Source organism: Puma concolor, chromosome D1, assembly GCF_028749965.1.
Source record: "Puma concolor isolate L17-30 chromosome D1, mPumCon1.1.hap2, whole genome shotgun sequence".
NCBI classification, from domain to species: Eukaryota; Metazoa; Chordata; class Mammalia; order Carnivora; family Felidae; genus Puma; species Puma concolor.
In genome coordinates, this window is record NC_141676.1 from 1632423 (window position 1) to 1648635 (window position 16213).

The following is a 16213-nucleotide window of genomic DNA, read 5'->3' on the forward strand; positions in this document are numbered from 1 at the left end:
TTGAGTCCTTCCCACGGAAAGGAAGCCTGGCCAGGTGGTTCCCTGGCCCCCGCGTGCGTCTGTCCCCTCCACGACCACTTCCCGCCAGCCAGGCTGGGGCCCCACGGGGGCTGGTGCCGGGCGCACCCTCAGGACAAGCGCCCGAGAAGCCTGCTGCCCGAGGTGTCCCGCCATCCGCCCGGCCCCCCGCTCGGTCTGTGACTCTCCCGTCCCCGGCCGTGTCCTTGCAGCCTCCTCGGGGCAGGCTGGTGGCACAGTGTCCGGCCCGGGGTTTGCTCTGCAGCCTTCCCGGGGTCGTGGGAACGCGCCCGCTCAGTCACTGACCAGCGGTGAGGCCTCGTGCACCGTGACTGCCCTCTCAGCCTCTGTCTCCCCCTCGGTGGGATGGTCCCTACCTCACGACACTGTCACAGTCGGCCTGCGGTGCGAGCCCCTGAGTGTACCCACCAGCGTGGTCCTCACGCCTGCTCGCGGACGGACAGCCATGACGTCTCTGGCGGGCAAGGCCCGTGGGGTGGCCGTGGGCCACCCGCCTCCCCGGCAGGTCGGGGTTTCTGGGCTGGCCCTCCCATCCCGCTGGGGGCCCACAGGGCCTCCCGCGCCAGGGCGGACTGTGTGTGAGGGGAAGCTTCCAGGTGCCTCCTCGTGTGAGCGGGGACACAGAGGCCAGCACGCGCCCCCGCGGCAGCTTCCAGAGGCCGGGGACAGCTCGATCCCCTGCCCCCACGGGCCTGTCCCTGGGGCCACACGGCCCTGTCCCCGGCGGTCATGCTGGGTCCCCCCACGTTTGCGGGCCCGGACGTGCACGTCTGCCCCTGGCGCGCCCCGGTCAGGGGTGCGTGGCAAGCGCTGGGCAGTTAGCACCCTCCCGCAGCTGCCCGTGTCTCTGAATTCGGGAAAAACAAACAGCTCTGCGGGGATGGGCCGTTTCCTCCAAGAGCCGAAGGACGTCGTTAACTTGACAGAGCAAGTCTGTGATGGGGTCTGAGAGGCGTGTGCCCTCCCCGGGGTGGGGGTGGGGGGATGCCTGGTCAGGCACTCCTGATCTCCGCTGGCCGGCCGGTCCCCAGGAGCCCCAGCACCCCAGACGGCGCAGGGCCGGGGAATGGCACGAGGGGGCCGCCCTGCGGGGCGCGGGTCTGTCTGCTGGGGGAGAGGGTCTCCGGGGACCCTGCCCCACTAGCCCCCAGGGCCGTCCAGGCCGCCCCTGCCCTGCCCGCCCCCTCCCCCCCCCCGCCGTTCACTTCCCAGTCAGGGCACATTTTGTTTGTATTTTTATAACCTTCGTATCGATGGTCTTGATGCCTGAGTTTTCCAGTGCCCCCTTGCCCCTGAGTGGGGGGTGCCTTGCTGGCGGCCCCTGCCTCCCCCTGCCTCTCCCCACCCCTCCCTGCCCTGCAGCCATTCCCAAGTTTGTTGGTCTCGGGACTACCTTACGCTCTTGACAATCGCTGCGGAGCCGGGTTATACGACGCTCAGCACGCAGGCAAACGCGACGGGATTTTAAAAACGTGTCCATATTAATCCATCACAATGTAAGGCCCATCCCGTGTTTTTATAAATAAAATAATTTTGTGAAAAACTGTATTTTCTGAGAGAGGGCTGGCGCGGCGTCTCAGATGCCCTCACCCCGTCCGCAGCCCCAGCTCTGCCTTTGCTCCGAGCACCCGGGCCCTCTGAGCAGGCAGCTGTGGGCCAGGCCTCACACATGGGGCGCAGGCCTTCCGGGGAGGACGGCCCACAGCCGAGGGGCGGCCCCCGTACCTGCCAGCTGACTGTCAGGCTTGCCCCTGGCTCTGCCCCGCCGGTACCCACGCCGAGGCCCAGGTGTGCGCGGCCCGCGTGCAAGTCCCGGAGCGTGGAGGGCTCGGCGTGGGCACCGGCCCCTCCTTACGTGCCCTCGCTCGTTCCGAGCATGCGTGAGATGCTCGCACGCGTGTGTGCTGTGCCGCCTGTGTGGGGGGCACGTTGGTGGGCACGCATCCACCTCCACGGGCTCGGCTGGTCCCTTCGAGGGGCCGGGCAGTAGGCAGCTCAGTGCGCTTGGCGCTCGCGGCGAGATGTGTGGTTTTGAGGGACGGTGACGTCGCGGGAGGCCCAGGACCACGGCAGGCGCCCCGGGCCAGGCTCCACAGCGGCCGGCCCCCTCGTGGACGCCCAGCGCTTGTCTGGACCCGCTGCGTGCTGATGCGCTCGCTGGTGCCACCTGGCCTCCTGCACCGTGGCCCCTCTTGCTGCGAGCGGACATGTGTGTCCCTGCCTGCCTGTGGCCCCTGGGTTCCTCCCTCCGTGCCCCGTGGCTGGTGGAAGGCGCCCACCGGGGTCCCGGGACGGACGGCGATGAGGCGGACCTTGCCACTTCCCGCCTGGGCCTTGCTCTCAGTCGGAGTCTGTTAAACGGGCCTCTGGGGCCCCGGCCCTGCGTCCTTCCTTCCTCTGGGACTCCTCCGGGCAGGATGTCAAGTGAAGCCTCCATGCAGACCTTCCTGGTCCTGCCCTGGGCCTGGACTGGAGGCTCCAGAGGGGAGAGGCCGGGCTTCCCAGAACAGACTGGCCGTGACCACAGGGCCGGCACAGGAGGACCTCAAAGGCAGAAGGCCACGTGGCCACTCTGGGCCACCGAGCCTGCTGCCGTGCCGTGCCGTGCGGGTGTGAGGCCCCAGGTCCCCGGGCCAGGCTCCTGCAAAGCCCACGGGCGGCCCCAGGCCCCAGACGCCAGGCAGGCGGGGGCCGGGCATGTCGGGGCTGAGTGGTGCAGCCAGGGCGCGTGCTCACGTCCTGCAGGATGTCTATTCAGGCTCACGCCGGAGGCCCTGGGGACAAACCTCAGAGGCAAGCAGGATGCAAGCCTGGGGGGCGGGGGCGGGGGCGGCCCTGGGCCCGTGGGCCCACCGCAGGCTCTGCCGGTCGGCTCCCCCACCGAGAAGAAGGCTCAAGCTGCGTCTGGTCCTCTCGGAAGAAGGGCGACTGGAACATCTGGCGCCCTGGGCGGCGTCAGGAAGCGAAGCATCATCCCCGTCCGGGCTCCTGGTGCAGGACCAGCCTCAGTGCGCACTTCCGGCCTCCCGGGGGCTGCGGCACGGCGACGTCGGTGGCCCGGGGGTCGGGCCCCCTGGCCGCGTGTCTGATGGCAGGCCCCCTGCGCACGCCCGAGGACCCGCTTCCCGTGAGGCACCGGGTCTGGGGGGCCCCGGCCGTCTGCAGGGCTCGCGCCGGCAGGGGCTGAGCCTGGGCCATCCCGGTGGTGGCGGCTGGAGCTCCGCGTCTGTGTCGGCAGAGTGGCGGGTTCGGGCCCGACGGTTACCCGTCCCGGGCTCTGGGCCTGACCGCCGCCCCCCTGCGCCTCCCGCAGGTCACGGTCACCACCATCGGCTACGGGGACAAGGTGCCCCAGACGTGGGTCGGGAAGACCATTGCCTCCTGCTTCTCTGTGTTCGCCATATCGTTCTTCGCGCTCCCGGCGGTAGGTGCTCCCGCCTCCTCCTGGCTCCCAGGCGGGCAGGGTCCCCCCCGGGAGCAAGGCCACTCACAGAGGCTCCTGGGAGTCCCCTGCCCCTGCTGCTCCAGGAGGGTGCTTTGCAGCAGGTGTGGGTGGAGGCCGGTGGGGTGCGGCCGGCGCATTCGGCCCAAGGGGTCTCGGGGAGAGACCGACAGCAGCCGCCAGGCGAGGGCAGAGGCGGAGTCTGTCCGCCTGGTGGGGGCGCTGGTTCCCTTGCGCGGTGGCCTGGGCCCCGCTTTGACCCATGTCCTTCCGAGAAATCACAGATCCCGAGGGCCACACCTTCTAGCTCCCCGAGCGCGTGGAGGTGTACGCGTCACGTGTTTGGTGCACCTGCTGTGTGTGGTGAGCGTGCGTGGGTTGCGTGTGTGCTCTGTGGTCACCTGCGTGTGTCACACGGAGCATGTGTGCATCTATGTGTGTGCGTGATTGATCCCCTCTGTGGACGGGGAGCTCCCTCCCTGACGAGCCGGCCCCATCCATCCCGTTGGCGATCCTGGGGAGGCGGCCGCGGTCCCCCTCGGACGGGGCCGCCTCCTGCCCGAGCCAGCGTCCCGGTGCCGCCCCGTGTCCCCAGCACCTGTGCCCCACGGGCCGGGCCGGGCGGTGGCTGCCTGCGTGGACGCGAGCCCCCGTCTCTGCTCCTTCCCAGGGGATTCTCGGCTCCGGCTTCGCCCTGAAGGTCCAGCAGAAGCAGAGGCAGAAACACTTCAACAGGCAGATCCCGGCCGCAGCCTCCCTCATTCAGGTGACTCGCCTGCCGTCCTTGATGTCCGGCCTGGCGCCGGCAGGTTAAGTGCCGGCTGGTGTCCCTTCTGGGAACCAGGAACTACCCTCGGCCACAAAGCTCACGAGACCTTCTTGCTACGGGTCCCTCTGGAACACAGATGAGCCTGTGCTACCACACAGACGTGCTCGGGCCTTCTGGGGAGCGTGGGCGATGCCGACGGGGTGGGCACGGGAACGCGGGGTGCCCACCTCCCTCCCTAGAGGTCCTGTTGGAAGAGTGGGTCCTGGGGGGGCGGGCCAGGGGACGGGGACGTGCCCTGGCCCGTCCCGGGTTGGGGTGAACTTTCTGTGGGCCCCTCACCTTCCAGCCACAGTGGCCTCCTTTCGTGGTCACCCCCCTGCTTGGCACGGGGCGAGTCTGGGAGGGAAACCCCAAGGGTCCAGGGCCCTGCTTGTGCAGCACGGGTACCTCCAGGGTGTTCCCCCACATCCCACGGGGCTAGGGACTCCCAGGTGACAGCAGGTGAGGCCTGGCGAGCCGACAGCTCAGCCACGCTCTGGGTTCACAGGCCCCTCAGTACCCAACGGGGACCCCGAGGCCGCTGTGACAAGGCCTGGGTGCTGGAGGAGACAGAGGCTAAGAGCGGCAGGGTAAGGAGGGTGGCCTGGAGCCCCTGGATGCTCAGTTCTGTGACCCCAGCCTCCCAGATACACCAGAGAATGGCTGACTCTTAATTTAGCGCAACAAAGACTTAGGCCGAAAACCGGGTCCCAGACGGTTACCAGCCCCCGCCCGGGGGCAGAGCAGGGATGCGCGGGCCCAGGTCTCGCCCGGGGAGCAGCTGGGCGGGGGTCCTGGGGCACAGGCCCTGTGGGTGTCCAGCCGTAGATGTGGGGCCCTCTGCCCAGCGGGACAGCCACACCCAGTGCCGAATGCCCCTCAGGGACGGTCCTGGGGTCACCCCCGGGGCCCTGGTCTCCTTCGCCATCCGCCCCGGGCAGGGCCCCCTGCACAGGCAGCAGCCACCAGGTTTCGCTCAGCCAGGGGCGCCCCCTCATTCCTCTGAAGCCCTTCCGGACCCTTCCGGAACCCACCGTCTGGGGCCTGGACGGTGGACCTGGACGGGAAGGAAGTAGCAGCCGCAGCCATAAAGCCGAGGGGCCGGGCCCCCTCAGGCCTGGTTTTACGGCCCACAGCTTCTCCTTTCGGGGAGACCATAAATCAGGCCCGTAAAACCAGCCCAGGCCGCCGTGGGCAGGCTGCCGGCGGGAGGGGAGCACGGCGGGGTCCTGGCGGAGCCGGTGCTTGGGGGTGAGCACCCCTGCGAAGCCCGGGCTCGGGTGCTGAGCCCGAGGGGTGCGGACACGTCCGCCACGGCAGGACTGGGGCCCGGAGGAGGGAACGCGGACCAGACCCGGGTGGGAAGCGGGCGGCGGCCTTACGTTTGTGGGGATGGTGGGACACGGAGGTGGCACGTGGCCGTGGAGGGGCCAGGCCTGTGGCCGTCCCCTGAGCGTCCCGGGCAGGGAGGGCTGCTGTGTGTGTCCGGGTCCCCATCCTGGGTGGCGTCACGGCCTCCCACGAACCCTGCCAGCTCCCCTGTCTGCTCCCTGCTGTCCGTCCCCTGCTGCCTACCCGGACACGGCGTGTCCTCCACTCGGATCCCGTGCAGTGGTGTCCCCTCCTCTGGGTCGTTCCTGTGTGGCAGTCGCCACGAGCATCTCTCTAGGATGCGGGTCCAGAGCTCCCCACGGCGACAGGCCGTGCCCGGGCTCCGGGACCCAATACGTGGGCCTCTGGGAGGGGCCCGCCCCCCATGTCCCCCCACGCCCCCTGCCCCCCTGCCCGGTGTCCCACAGGCCCCGGGTGTCCTCGGTGTCTGTGTCGGTCCCTGCACCCGCCGTGCGTGCCCCGGGGAGAGGCAGCCGAAGGGTGTCTGCGTCTGCGGGTGGGGCCTCCGTGGCGCCCGAGCCGTGGGTACCGGCCCGTGGGTTAGGCCGTGAGCCGCCTGGCGCGGGAGCAGCCCCGGGAGGTGGGGGGGCTGGCACGCAGGCCAGGGTGCGGGCGGGCCCGGCGGCTGACCGTGTCTCCCCTGTGCTTGTTCAGACGGCGTGGAGGTGCTATGCGGCCGAGAACCCCGAGTCCTCCACCTGGAACATCTACGTCCGGAAACCCACCCGGAGCCACACCCTGCTGTCCCCCAGCCCCAAGCCCAAGAAGTCCGTCATGGTAACAGCCCCCACCTGCCTCCTGCAGGGATCCCTCGTGAGCGGGGGTGGGGTGGGGTGGGGTGCGGTGGGGGGGTGGGGAGGCCCTGGGGGCCACGGCTGCTGGCCGGGGTTCGGCCCTGGCATTTCAGCGGCGCCACATCAGGGCACTGGTGCCACTCACTCTGGGCCCTGGGGGTGGGCACCTGTGCTGGGTCCTGCCACCTGGGGGTCCCCCTGGCTCGGGGCCCCGTAGGGCTGGTGCTCCCAGGCCCGGACTATGGGAGGCCCACAGGGGGCGCCCCGGGAACAGGCCGGGCTGGGTTCTGGCTAGAGGTTGGGAACAAGGCTCTTGAGAGGGCCCTGATGTCAGGCTTTCTGTGCCGGGGACAGCGGGTGCCGGTCAGGACGGAGGTCTCTCCCCAGCTCGGGGAAGTCGATCTTCGGGTCGTGGTGCAGGGGGCTCAGGTAGGCTCTGAGCAAGAGTGTCACGATGGGGCCGGTGTGGGGACTGAGGGGGGCACCCAGGCCTCCCGTTGCCAGCCGCCCCTGACGCCTCTGCACTCGCTGTTCCCTTGCCAAACGCCCTCACCAGCTCCCACAGCTCCTCCTCCACGTCACCTTCGCCGGCCCCAGGCTGTCCCCCCGATGGCCCCCGCCGCGTGCCGGAACTCCCGGTGGCCACAGCCCTAGTCCCCACGTGCCCGCTTGTATGTTTACCTGCCCGGTTTCCTGTCCGCCGGCCCCTTCAGCCCGAGCCCCCAGGCAGCGCCTGTGCCAAGCCCCCCCCCCCCCCACAGCACCCCTGTCTGCTGGCCCTGAGGCCTGGCTCCCTGGCTGGTGCCCTTGGGGGCTGCTAAGGGGTTCTGGGGCTGGGGACCCCCGGGAAGCGCCAGCTTAGTGCTCGTGGTCTTAGGTAAAGAAGAAGAAGTTCAAACTGGACAAGGACAACGGGGTGAGTCCTGGAGAAAAGACGCTCACAGTCCCCCACATCACATGTGAGCCCGTGTCAGAAAAGCGGAGGCCAGACCACTTCTCCGTGGACACCTGCGACAGCTCTGGTGAGGAGCCTTCGCCCAGGGTGGCAGTGTGGGGACGGGGATGGGCGCTCAGCTCCCACTGACCTGGCGTCTACCCGCCAAGGCCCTGCCCTCCCCCGACAGACCCCACCCCGGAGGGACCCTTCCTCCGGCTCTGTTGCGGGCTCTGGGCTGCGGGTGCCGGGCCCCGCCTCGGTCCCGCTGTGCGGCCGGCGCCCCGTGCCGGGCAGAAGGGAGGTGGCCCATGTGTGCGGACCCCCCGTTCTTGGTTTGGGGGGGGGCGGGCGTCCCGAGCCAGCGCTGCGTGCCTGCGTCTGTCCTCGACGCCGCGTGCCTCTGCTCGTGCGTCACCGCCCTGTGGGTCTCTCCCTCCTTGGACCTCTTCCCGGCACCCACCAGAACGTGCTGGCACATTGGCAGTCGGGAGGGCAGTGTCGCTGTCTTAGACGTGGCAGAAGGGGGACAAGCGTATATTGTTCCTGACCCTTTGTGCTTACGGGCGCCTGGCCCGCCAAGTGCTTGGTTCTCGGGCGGCTGACCCCCGGTGTTTCCTCCCGCATTTGGTCACAGTCCCCTGGAAGAAGGGCAGAAAGTGTTCCGGAAAAGGGCTGCGGCTGCTGCCTGCTCCTTGGGGCTGTCGGTGGACCGGGCGGGGGCGCCCACCCCGCCGGGCACCGGGCCACCGTGGCCCCGTCGCAGGCGGTTGGGATTCCGCTCTGGCCTGAATTTGGCCACATCGCTGGTGAGCCCCCGGGACGCGCTCCCCGCCGCCCCCCGGAGTGGGCACAAGGAACAATTGTGCCAACGAGTGCCCGGCAGCCCCCCCAACTCCGGATTCAGGGGCAGGACCATTGTCGCGATGCAAATGGGGGCTCTCTGCAAATGCTAATGGGCAGGTCGGGGTGGGTAGAAGCCTCTCGTGCTGTTTGCTGCGTGTGGAACTGTCCATTCAGCCTTCTTGCTGTTATTAAGTGCCCAGTGCCGCCTGCAGAATGTTAATGAGGCACGAGTGCAGGGACAGTCAGGCACCCTTTGTGGGGTGCTTTCGCAGGGAGTTTTCCTTTCCCGCCAGCACGAGTCAGCCCAGCCCGGAGCCGCTGTGTTTCTGGGGCCTCCGCCGTGGGCCCCGAGTGGCCCCCAGCCTCCGGGCGGTACCCGGGGCCCTCGAGAGCCCTGGTCGGGGGAGAGGGGGCCTCATCCCGGCCAGGGCCCGCAGCCCCAGCCTCCACATGGCAGGGCGCAAGCAGCCACGCTGAGAGTACCCCCCCGCCCCCCACCGGCCGCACCGAGGCCTGGCGCCCGAGCCTCGTGCCGCACCCCTGCACACCCCGCCCTCCAGGCTCCCGTCCGCATTTCTCATGCAGGTTCCAGCCCCCGGCTGCTCACGCTGTCCTGGTCGTCAGGACCCGGCTCCGTGCGCGTGAGGGTGAGGCCCCGGGGCGAGGCGGGCCTTGGCATCAGGGAGGAAGACGCGCGGGCGTCTGGGGCACGAGCACCCAGCTCGGCCTGGTTGGGCCCGCAGGCTTCCTGGAGGAGGTGGTGTTGATGCTGAGTACAGCTGGCCGGGGAGGGGAAGGAAGGATCAGCGGCTGTGATGGAGTTGCCGTGGGGGGAACAGTCGTGCTTCCGGGCGGGATCACGTCGTCACCCCCCACCCCCGCCCCGGGCCCGCCACCTGCACACCTCAGGTGTGGTGGGTGTGGGGCCTCCCTCCTGTGGAGAGGCCCACGTGGGCTCCTGCCGTGCCGACCCTCCTTCCTAAGACGGGAGCGGTGCCCAGGAGCCTGCGGGTGTCGGACGGGCGCTGGGAGTCCACGGGGCAGGCGTGGCTGCGGGCAGCCCTGTGCCCTCTGAGGCTCGCCCAGGAATGGCACGGATGGGGACAGGGCAGGACAAGCCTCGGGCCAGGCCAGTGCCTGGAGTGACGTGGTGGCTGTGGGGCTGGGGGTCAGAGGAGTCAAGGCCAGCGGGAGGAGCTCCCGAAGACCCGGGCAGCCTGGGGGCGACCCCTGAGGGCAGGCGGGCCGTGAGGCGCTGGGGGCACCCTCACTTCCGTCTCAAGGTGGTCAGAGCCGACCGAGTCCCCAGCCTGCGTGGGGCCTGCCGCTCACGAGCCCGATTCAGGGGACGCAGTCTGCAGCCCCACCCGCCGGGCCTGGCCTGTCGCCCTCCCCTCGGGTGGCGGCCCTCACAGGACTATGTGCCCCGGATCCCACCCCACCCCCCTCACACGCCGCCCCTGCCCTGTGTCTTGCCCTTGTGAATCCCCTGAATCCGTGGCTTGTTGGGTTCGTGGACACTTGCCGATATTTACCAGCAGATCCGTCGGATTCCGTCTCGGGGTTTAACATCCTTCTTCCTGAAGGCCCTTCGGCGGTTCCTTCAGTGACGGTCTGTTGGGGGTCAACCCGGTCTTTGCCCCGAGCCTCCGTGTTCCGACTTTGCTGTCGGATGGGGGTCTAGCTGGGGGAAGGTTCCGGGTTGAGATACGTATTCTCTGTGAACGCTCGGCAGGCGCGTTGTCCAGCTGTGCGGCCGCCCTCGGGAGTGGCCCGGCCCCCTCTGGAGACTTCGAGGGCCTTCCCTTGGACGTCGGTGCTGGGTAGTTCCAGGACGGTGACCCAGGGCGGTGCATTATCTCTGTTCGTCCCCCTGTGGTTTGCTGCTGTGACAAACCTGCGGGTTTGTGTCTTTCATCCGGTGTGGAAAGTTAGCACGGTCCCGTCACAGGTTACCGCCTCCCCTAAATGCTCTGACCTGCCCCCGAAACGCCTGCCTGACCCCCGCGTCCTGGCCTCCCGGGCCGTCTCTGCTATTTTCCTGCTCAGTCTCCCTGCACTGCATTCTAGCAGCTTCCTTCCAGTTTGCTAACTGTGCCGCTGTGTCTAACCCACGGGTTAATCCACCCGCCGAGATGTTAGTTTCCGTTACTTCTGCGCCTCTGCGTGTGAGGGCGTCATCTGCTTGGCCTGTGTCTTCCTCATGACTTACACCTTGGAATTTCCGAGTCATTAGAACATACTCATTCCGTCACCAGGGTGACGTCACGTCACCATCCGCGGTTCTCGGAGAGTCTAACTCTGCTCCCTGTGGCTCCCCCAACTTTTTCTCATGACGGCTTGTTTCCCCGTGGGTCTGTAAGCGTGGGCTCCTTCTCGTGGGCCCCCCCCCCCCGTGCACCCTGTTGAGGGGACGCCTCTCTGGAGAAGCTGTCCCTTGCGCAGGGTGACCCCGTGAACCTGTGCAGAACATTTGTGGTGCGGGTTTATAGGCACGGGGTTTTCTAGACGACCGTGAGGGGTCAATGCAAACCCAGCCTCTTGTCAGAACGAGCCTGTCCCCACGTATCAGGGGGAGGCTTTTTACTTTTATTCTGAGAAAACAGGCCAACACCAACGAATTTTCATTTTTGTCCGCATTTGCCAGTGCGCGGGCTGGTTCGCTGGCTTCTGTCTCGCTTTGTGCGTGTGATTTGAGTGCACCCTCCCCCCGTCCCTCATCCAGTCCACACCGTGGCTCCTGGCGTGAGCGGACGCCGTGCTGCCCGCACACGGCCGCAGTTCCAGAGGCGGCTTCACTCCTGGCCCTTGGGGACGCCCCCCGTGGAGCCCATAGGAGACGTTTGCTCGTTCCAATGAGCTCGTTTGGGAGTTCATAGAGAGAGGCCTTTGACGAAACCAGGTCTGCTCATTGCCAAAATCCAGGTCCTCGTCCTGGCGACAGAGTGTCCCCAGCAAGGGAAGCCCTGAGCTCCTCAACGGCAGAGGGCTGGACAGTGACACTCCTGGTTGGAACTTCCCTGGGGGGGTCCCTCGAATCACGAGGAGAGTTTTAACACAGACCCGGGCTGCCCCCACTGAGATTTCAGGTCCCAGGGTGTGCGGGGAGGCCCAGGGGGCGTGTCCGTAACGAGTCCCCAGGTTACTCTGGGCGCTGTACCTGTGACCCTGAGGATGAGGCCGGGCACCGGGCTTCTGTGGCTTCCGGGGCGACCTCACCTGGGTTGGAGGAGAAGGTCCTCGTTTGGGGCCCCCACCTGGCCCCCGCACCGGGGTTCGGGTTGGCCGTTCATTATAATGGCTCTCTGTCGATAGAAGAGAGGGAGGGTCTCGGTGAAGACCACCCCGAGTCAGCTGCAGCTGACACACGTAGCGAGGAAAGACGGGCTGCTGTCCCCTGCAGTCGGGATCTTGGCGAGGATGCCTGCTCTTATCAGTTCTGCTCCGCCTCAGCCTGGAGGTTCTAGCCTGCAGGACGGTCCAGAAGCAGAAATCCCAGGCGGACGGTCCAGAGGCGGAAACCCCGGGCACCCAGGCTGGGAAGGAGCACATGAGTGGAGCCGGGTCAACACTCAAACGTCACGTCTACATCTGTGTTCCGGCAGCCCGTAATCTGAGGTCGACAGTATTTACGGTACCCGAAATCATGGCATCCTGGGGCGCCTGGGTGGCTCAGTCGGTGGAGCGTCCGACTTCGGCTCAGGTCACGATCTCGCGGTTGATGAGTTCGAGCCCCGCGTCAGGCCCTGTGCTGACGGCCCGGAGCCTGGAGCCCGCTTCGGATTCTGTGTCTCCCTCTCTGTCTGCCCCTCCCGCACTCACGCTCTGTCTCTCAAAATAAATAAATAAACATCTAAAAAAATTTCAAGATTTATATGAAAAGCAGGCCGGGTTTGAACATTCACCCAAGAAGATGTACAGATAAGCACGTGAGGCTATATTCAGCACCATCAGTTATTAGGGAAGCGCAAACTAAAACCACAATGAGATGTTACCACGCAATTATATTGGCTACAATTAAGAACGTTTTACCGCGTGTCGTGGTTTCACGAGGGACGCTCCCATCACTCCCACGAGTGCTGCCCAGGACGCGGGCACCGAGCCCTTCACGCGCTCCCGCTGGACACTCGAACGGCACAGCTGCTCTAGAGAACAGGCTGCGAGTTTCTGAGAACATTATGTGTGCACCTGCCGTATTATCCAGCCATTCCGTTCCTGAATGAGCGGAGGAAAAAGAACAGAGAGCAGACGTGTATACGGATGCTTGGACGTGGAATATCCCCGTCGTCGTGTTTTCTGAAAACCGGAAACAGTGCAGATACCCCTCGTGGTTTAGCCCCCACAGTGAAGTCCTCAGAAATCAGAAAGAACGAGCCATGAGCATACACACCGGCCTGGATACATGCCAGAATAATGATGGTGAGTGAAAGAAGCCAGACTGGAAGGAAGGAAGGAAGGAAGGAAGGAAGGAAGGAAGGAAGGAAGGGGAAGGGGGGCAGGGAGAGAGGAAAGAGAAGGAGAGAGAGAAAGAGAGGAAGGAAGAAAAGGAAAGAGTACATGTTGCTTATTCTGTCTGTGTGAAGGCCCGGGAAGGGCAGGCTGGTCTGGGACCACGAGGCCAGCAGGCGTGCGTGGGCGCGATCGGGTTGGGAGGAGGAGAAGGGCACAGGGAGGCCTGGGGCCGATGGGTGTGTTCACGATCTCGATTGTGATGACGTTGTCGCGTGTCAAAACTCACCGAGCGGCACGCTCTAAACACGGCCGCTTTGTTGTGTGTCCGGCACGCTTCAGTGAAAACGTAAAATAAAAATGTGGTGCAGAGCAAAAACAAACTCCAAAACCATTTCTTCAACGATGATCTGGAGAAAATAGTTGCGGCTCGTATTGTACACGCGGGGCTAATTTCACCCAGATACCAGGAGGCTCTGTGGGTCATGGAGACGAAAGGATAAAAGCTATAAAAACAGGTCTGGAGAAAAGGGATCCCGAGATTCTCACCAATGAACGGATGCCAGTAACCTCAGTGGCGATCACGGAAATGTAAATTGACGCGACGGGAGCTGTATTCATCTCGCGAGCCTTTGAAGAGTGAGGAGCCTCGTGGGCCAGGCACGCGCGAACCCTCAAGCTGAGTCACCACGTTGGGCGGATAAACGGATAGAGGCTCTACGGAGACAAAAACGGCCACTGCCGTGAAAATTCGAGACGTGTACGCCCTTGAACCCTTCCAGAAATGTATTCCGCACTTGCGTTGCACGTCTGCAAGACGACCCGTCGTCAGGATGCTCCTTTCTGCGGTCGCTAACCGGCAAAAGGTAGCCAGCCGTCTACACCCGCGGGTGGACACCCGCTTGCGGGAAGCACGGTGTGCGCGTCGAACCCGTGAGACGTGTCCGCGGCGTGCCCCCCTCCCCCGACGGCTGATCGCGGAGGCGACTGTACCTCAGGCTCAGAAGGGGAGGCCGTCTGCCACCACGTCTGCGCGGACGCAGTGTCTGCACCGGGGAGACCCGCCCACCTTGTCGCGCGTCCCACACCCGTCGGAAAACAGCGCCGGAGTCCCCTTCTTCAGGGGCTCAGCAGCGCAGCGAAGTTGTAAAACCATCTGGGCTGGTACGTGTGCTCAAGGAGATCTTTAATTTCCTTTTAAAAGTCTGCTTTATGGTAATTTGTTCTAAATAAATGTGCTGCCTCTTTGGACGTAATTTATTCATTGCTCTTTAATCCTCAAGGGTTTCAATTATGTTGCCTCTTGGTGGCGAGTTACTTCTAGTGAGTTGAGTTCTGCTGTCTCTATCAGCTCTTTGTTTCTTGCCTGAGCTTTGAGTTTTGCCTTTTTTCCCTCTAAGCTCATGAGACATTTATCTGCTTTATGTGTGTGTGTATATATATATATTTTATATTATGTATATAATATTTAATTATATATTTAACATTATATTTGTTATACATTATTTATATTATACATATTTATACATAACAGCACGTATCATATAGAATATATTTATAACATGTATTATTTATATTCTATTATTAATCTTTATAATAATAATATAATATTTAATATATGTAATATATAATATTTACTTTCTTAGCCGAAAACTACCATTTCACTGTTTTTGTTTTCTATTTCCCCAACTTGGGCTTCTATATCTGTGTCTCCCCTCTTCCTGATTATTCACTTTTTTAAAAACTTGAGTGAGACTCGCACCTAATGTATCTAAAGTCTTTCTTCTCCGAGGCGTTTTAGAAGTTACATATATTTTCCTCTGATGGCAACGTTAGCTGTGACGTAGATCTTACTGTGAAATGCGTTCCTTTTCGTCGCGTTCTTGGCCGCCTTTACGTTTTGACTTTCTCTTTGGTCTAAAGAAATGTTTTCCTGCTTTTGAAGCAGAACACGTTTTATCTCTGTTATTTCTAACTTAACAGCCTTACAGTGAGAGGACGTGGGCTGCAAAGTATTTGCTTTTACTAAGTGAAGATTCTCTTTGTGTCCGAGGGCAAACATAAAAGCATTGCTTTTGCAAATATTCCTTGGACTTGTTAAGGTTATATGCTCTGTCTGTAAAACAGAGTTTTATTTGTGTGCTCAGACAGATAACACGTACGTTGCGATGGATCGCGCACACACACGTGGATGTGTCCATAGCATCGTTCAGATCTGCCCCACCTTTCCTTATTATCACTACTATTTTTTTAAGTTTATTTATTTTGAAAGCGATAGCATGAGCAGGGGAGGGGCAGAGAGAGAGAGGATCCCAAGCCGGCTCCGCTCCATCAGCACAGGGCCCCATGTGGGGCTCAGACTCACAAACCGTGAGGTCATGACCTGAGCTGAAGTCAAGAGTCGGATGCTTAACCCACTGAGCCGCCCGGGTGCCCCTAGCATTATTATTTTTTAATCCGGTGCCAAATTCCGCGGCAGGAAAATTAATCCTTCCTTTACAGTTTTGTCCTTAAAAGCCGAGTGGCAGATTCGGGGAGTGGCTCTGAGTACAACCTGACGGCCGGCCTTCCTGGGGCCGAAGGAAGTTCTGCCATTTTGTCTTGGGTGACCCTGGGCAGGCCACTGCCTTCTCCCAGCCTCGGTTTCTGAATCCGCGAAATGGGGACCCTTGCGGGGTTGTTGTGTTGACCAAGCGAGTTAGAACACGCGAGTGCCCCACCCCGCCACCCGCCCCGGGCCTGTGTGTGGCCAGCTTCCTGGTGCCTCTGGCCTCCCACCTGGAACCCCTCTCCTGGGCGCCCACTCACCCTCCACCCAGCTTCTCACCCCACAGATCCTGGGGCTGGTTTTTCTTTTAAGGTTGTATTGCTGTCCCAGGGCTCGTGCTGTAAACGGGCTCGTCACGGATTTCCGAACTCACGGGATCACGTCCCACATGCTGTCTCGCCTTTCCCGCTCAGCTGCACGCGGTGCACCTCCTTGCTGGGGCATTCAGCCTGCAGCCTGAAGTCTCTCCTTCGTTCCGGGATGTATTAGTTTGCTAGAAACTTCCATAACAAAAGACTGCAGACTGGGTGGCTTGGGCAACAGAAATGCATCTCGCCCATCCTGCAGGCGGAAAGGTTTCGGGTCACGCTGTCGTCTTTCCTGGGCTTGCCGACGGCCACCTTCTCGCCACGTCCTCCCCCTGTCCTTCCTCTGCATCCCCGTTTGTCCAAATTTCCTGTATAGGGACACCCGCCATAGTGCAGTGGGATCCACACCAGCAGCCTTGTCGGAACTGACCTCTTCAAGGCCCTTCTCCAAACGTCTGAGGTGCTGGGGTCGACAGTGCTAGTGTGTGAGTTGCAGGGACTCAGTTCAGCCCCTGACTCAGGATCAGGTGCATTATTAACATCGTGGGTGTTGCCGGGTCACTTTCGAGGGCTCCCTTCCTGGCACCCCTGCGGGCTATCACCGGCCACCCGGGCAGGGCTCTGTCTTGTCAGCCGAGCGAAGCGGGTTTTCT

At 63.3% G+C, this 16213-nt stretch overlaps 1 protein-coding gene across 9 annotated transcripts in view; it reads left to right on the forward strand.

The window, feature by feature from the left end:
- KCNQ1 (potassium voltage-gated channel subfamily Q member 1) overlaps nt 1-16213 on the forward strand; it is a 320333-nt gene that overhangs the window by 87190 nt on the left and 216930 nt on the right. For all 9 annotated transcript variants that reach the window (XM_086676587.1, XM_086676589.1, XM_086676593.1 and 6 more), the window contains exons 7-10: nt 3353-3463; nt 4152-4247; nt 6336-6458; nt 7353-7497. In XM_086676587.1, coding sequence (XP_086532713.1) covers nt 3353-3463; nt 4152-4247; nt 6336-6458; nt 7353-7497 — 475 coding nt within the window. The remainder of the gene's footprint in view (nt 1-3352; nt 3464-4151; nt 4248-6335; nt 6459-7352; nt 7498-16213) is intronic.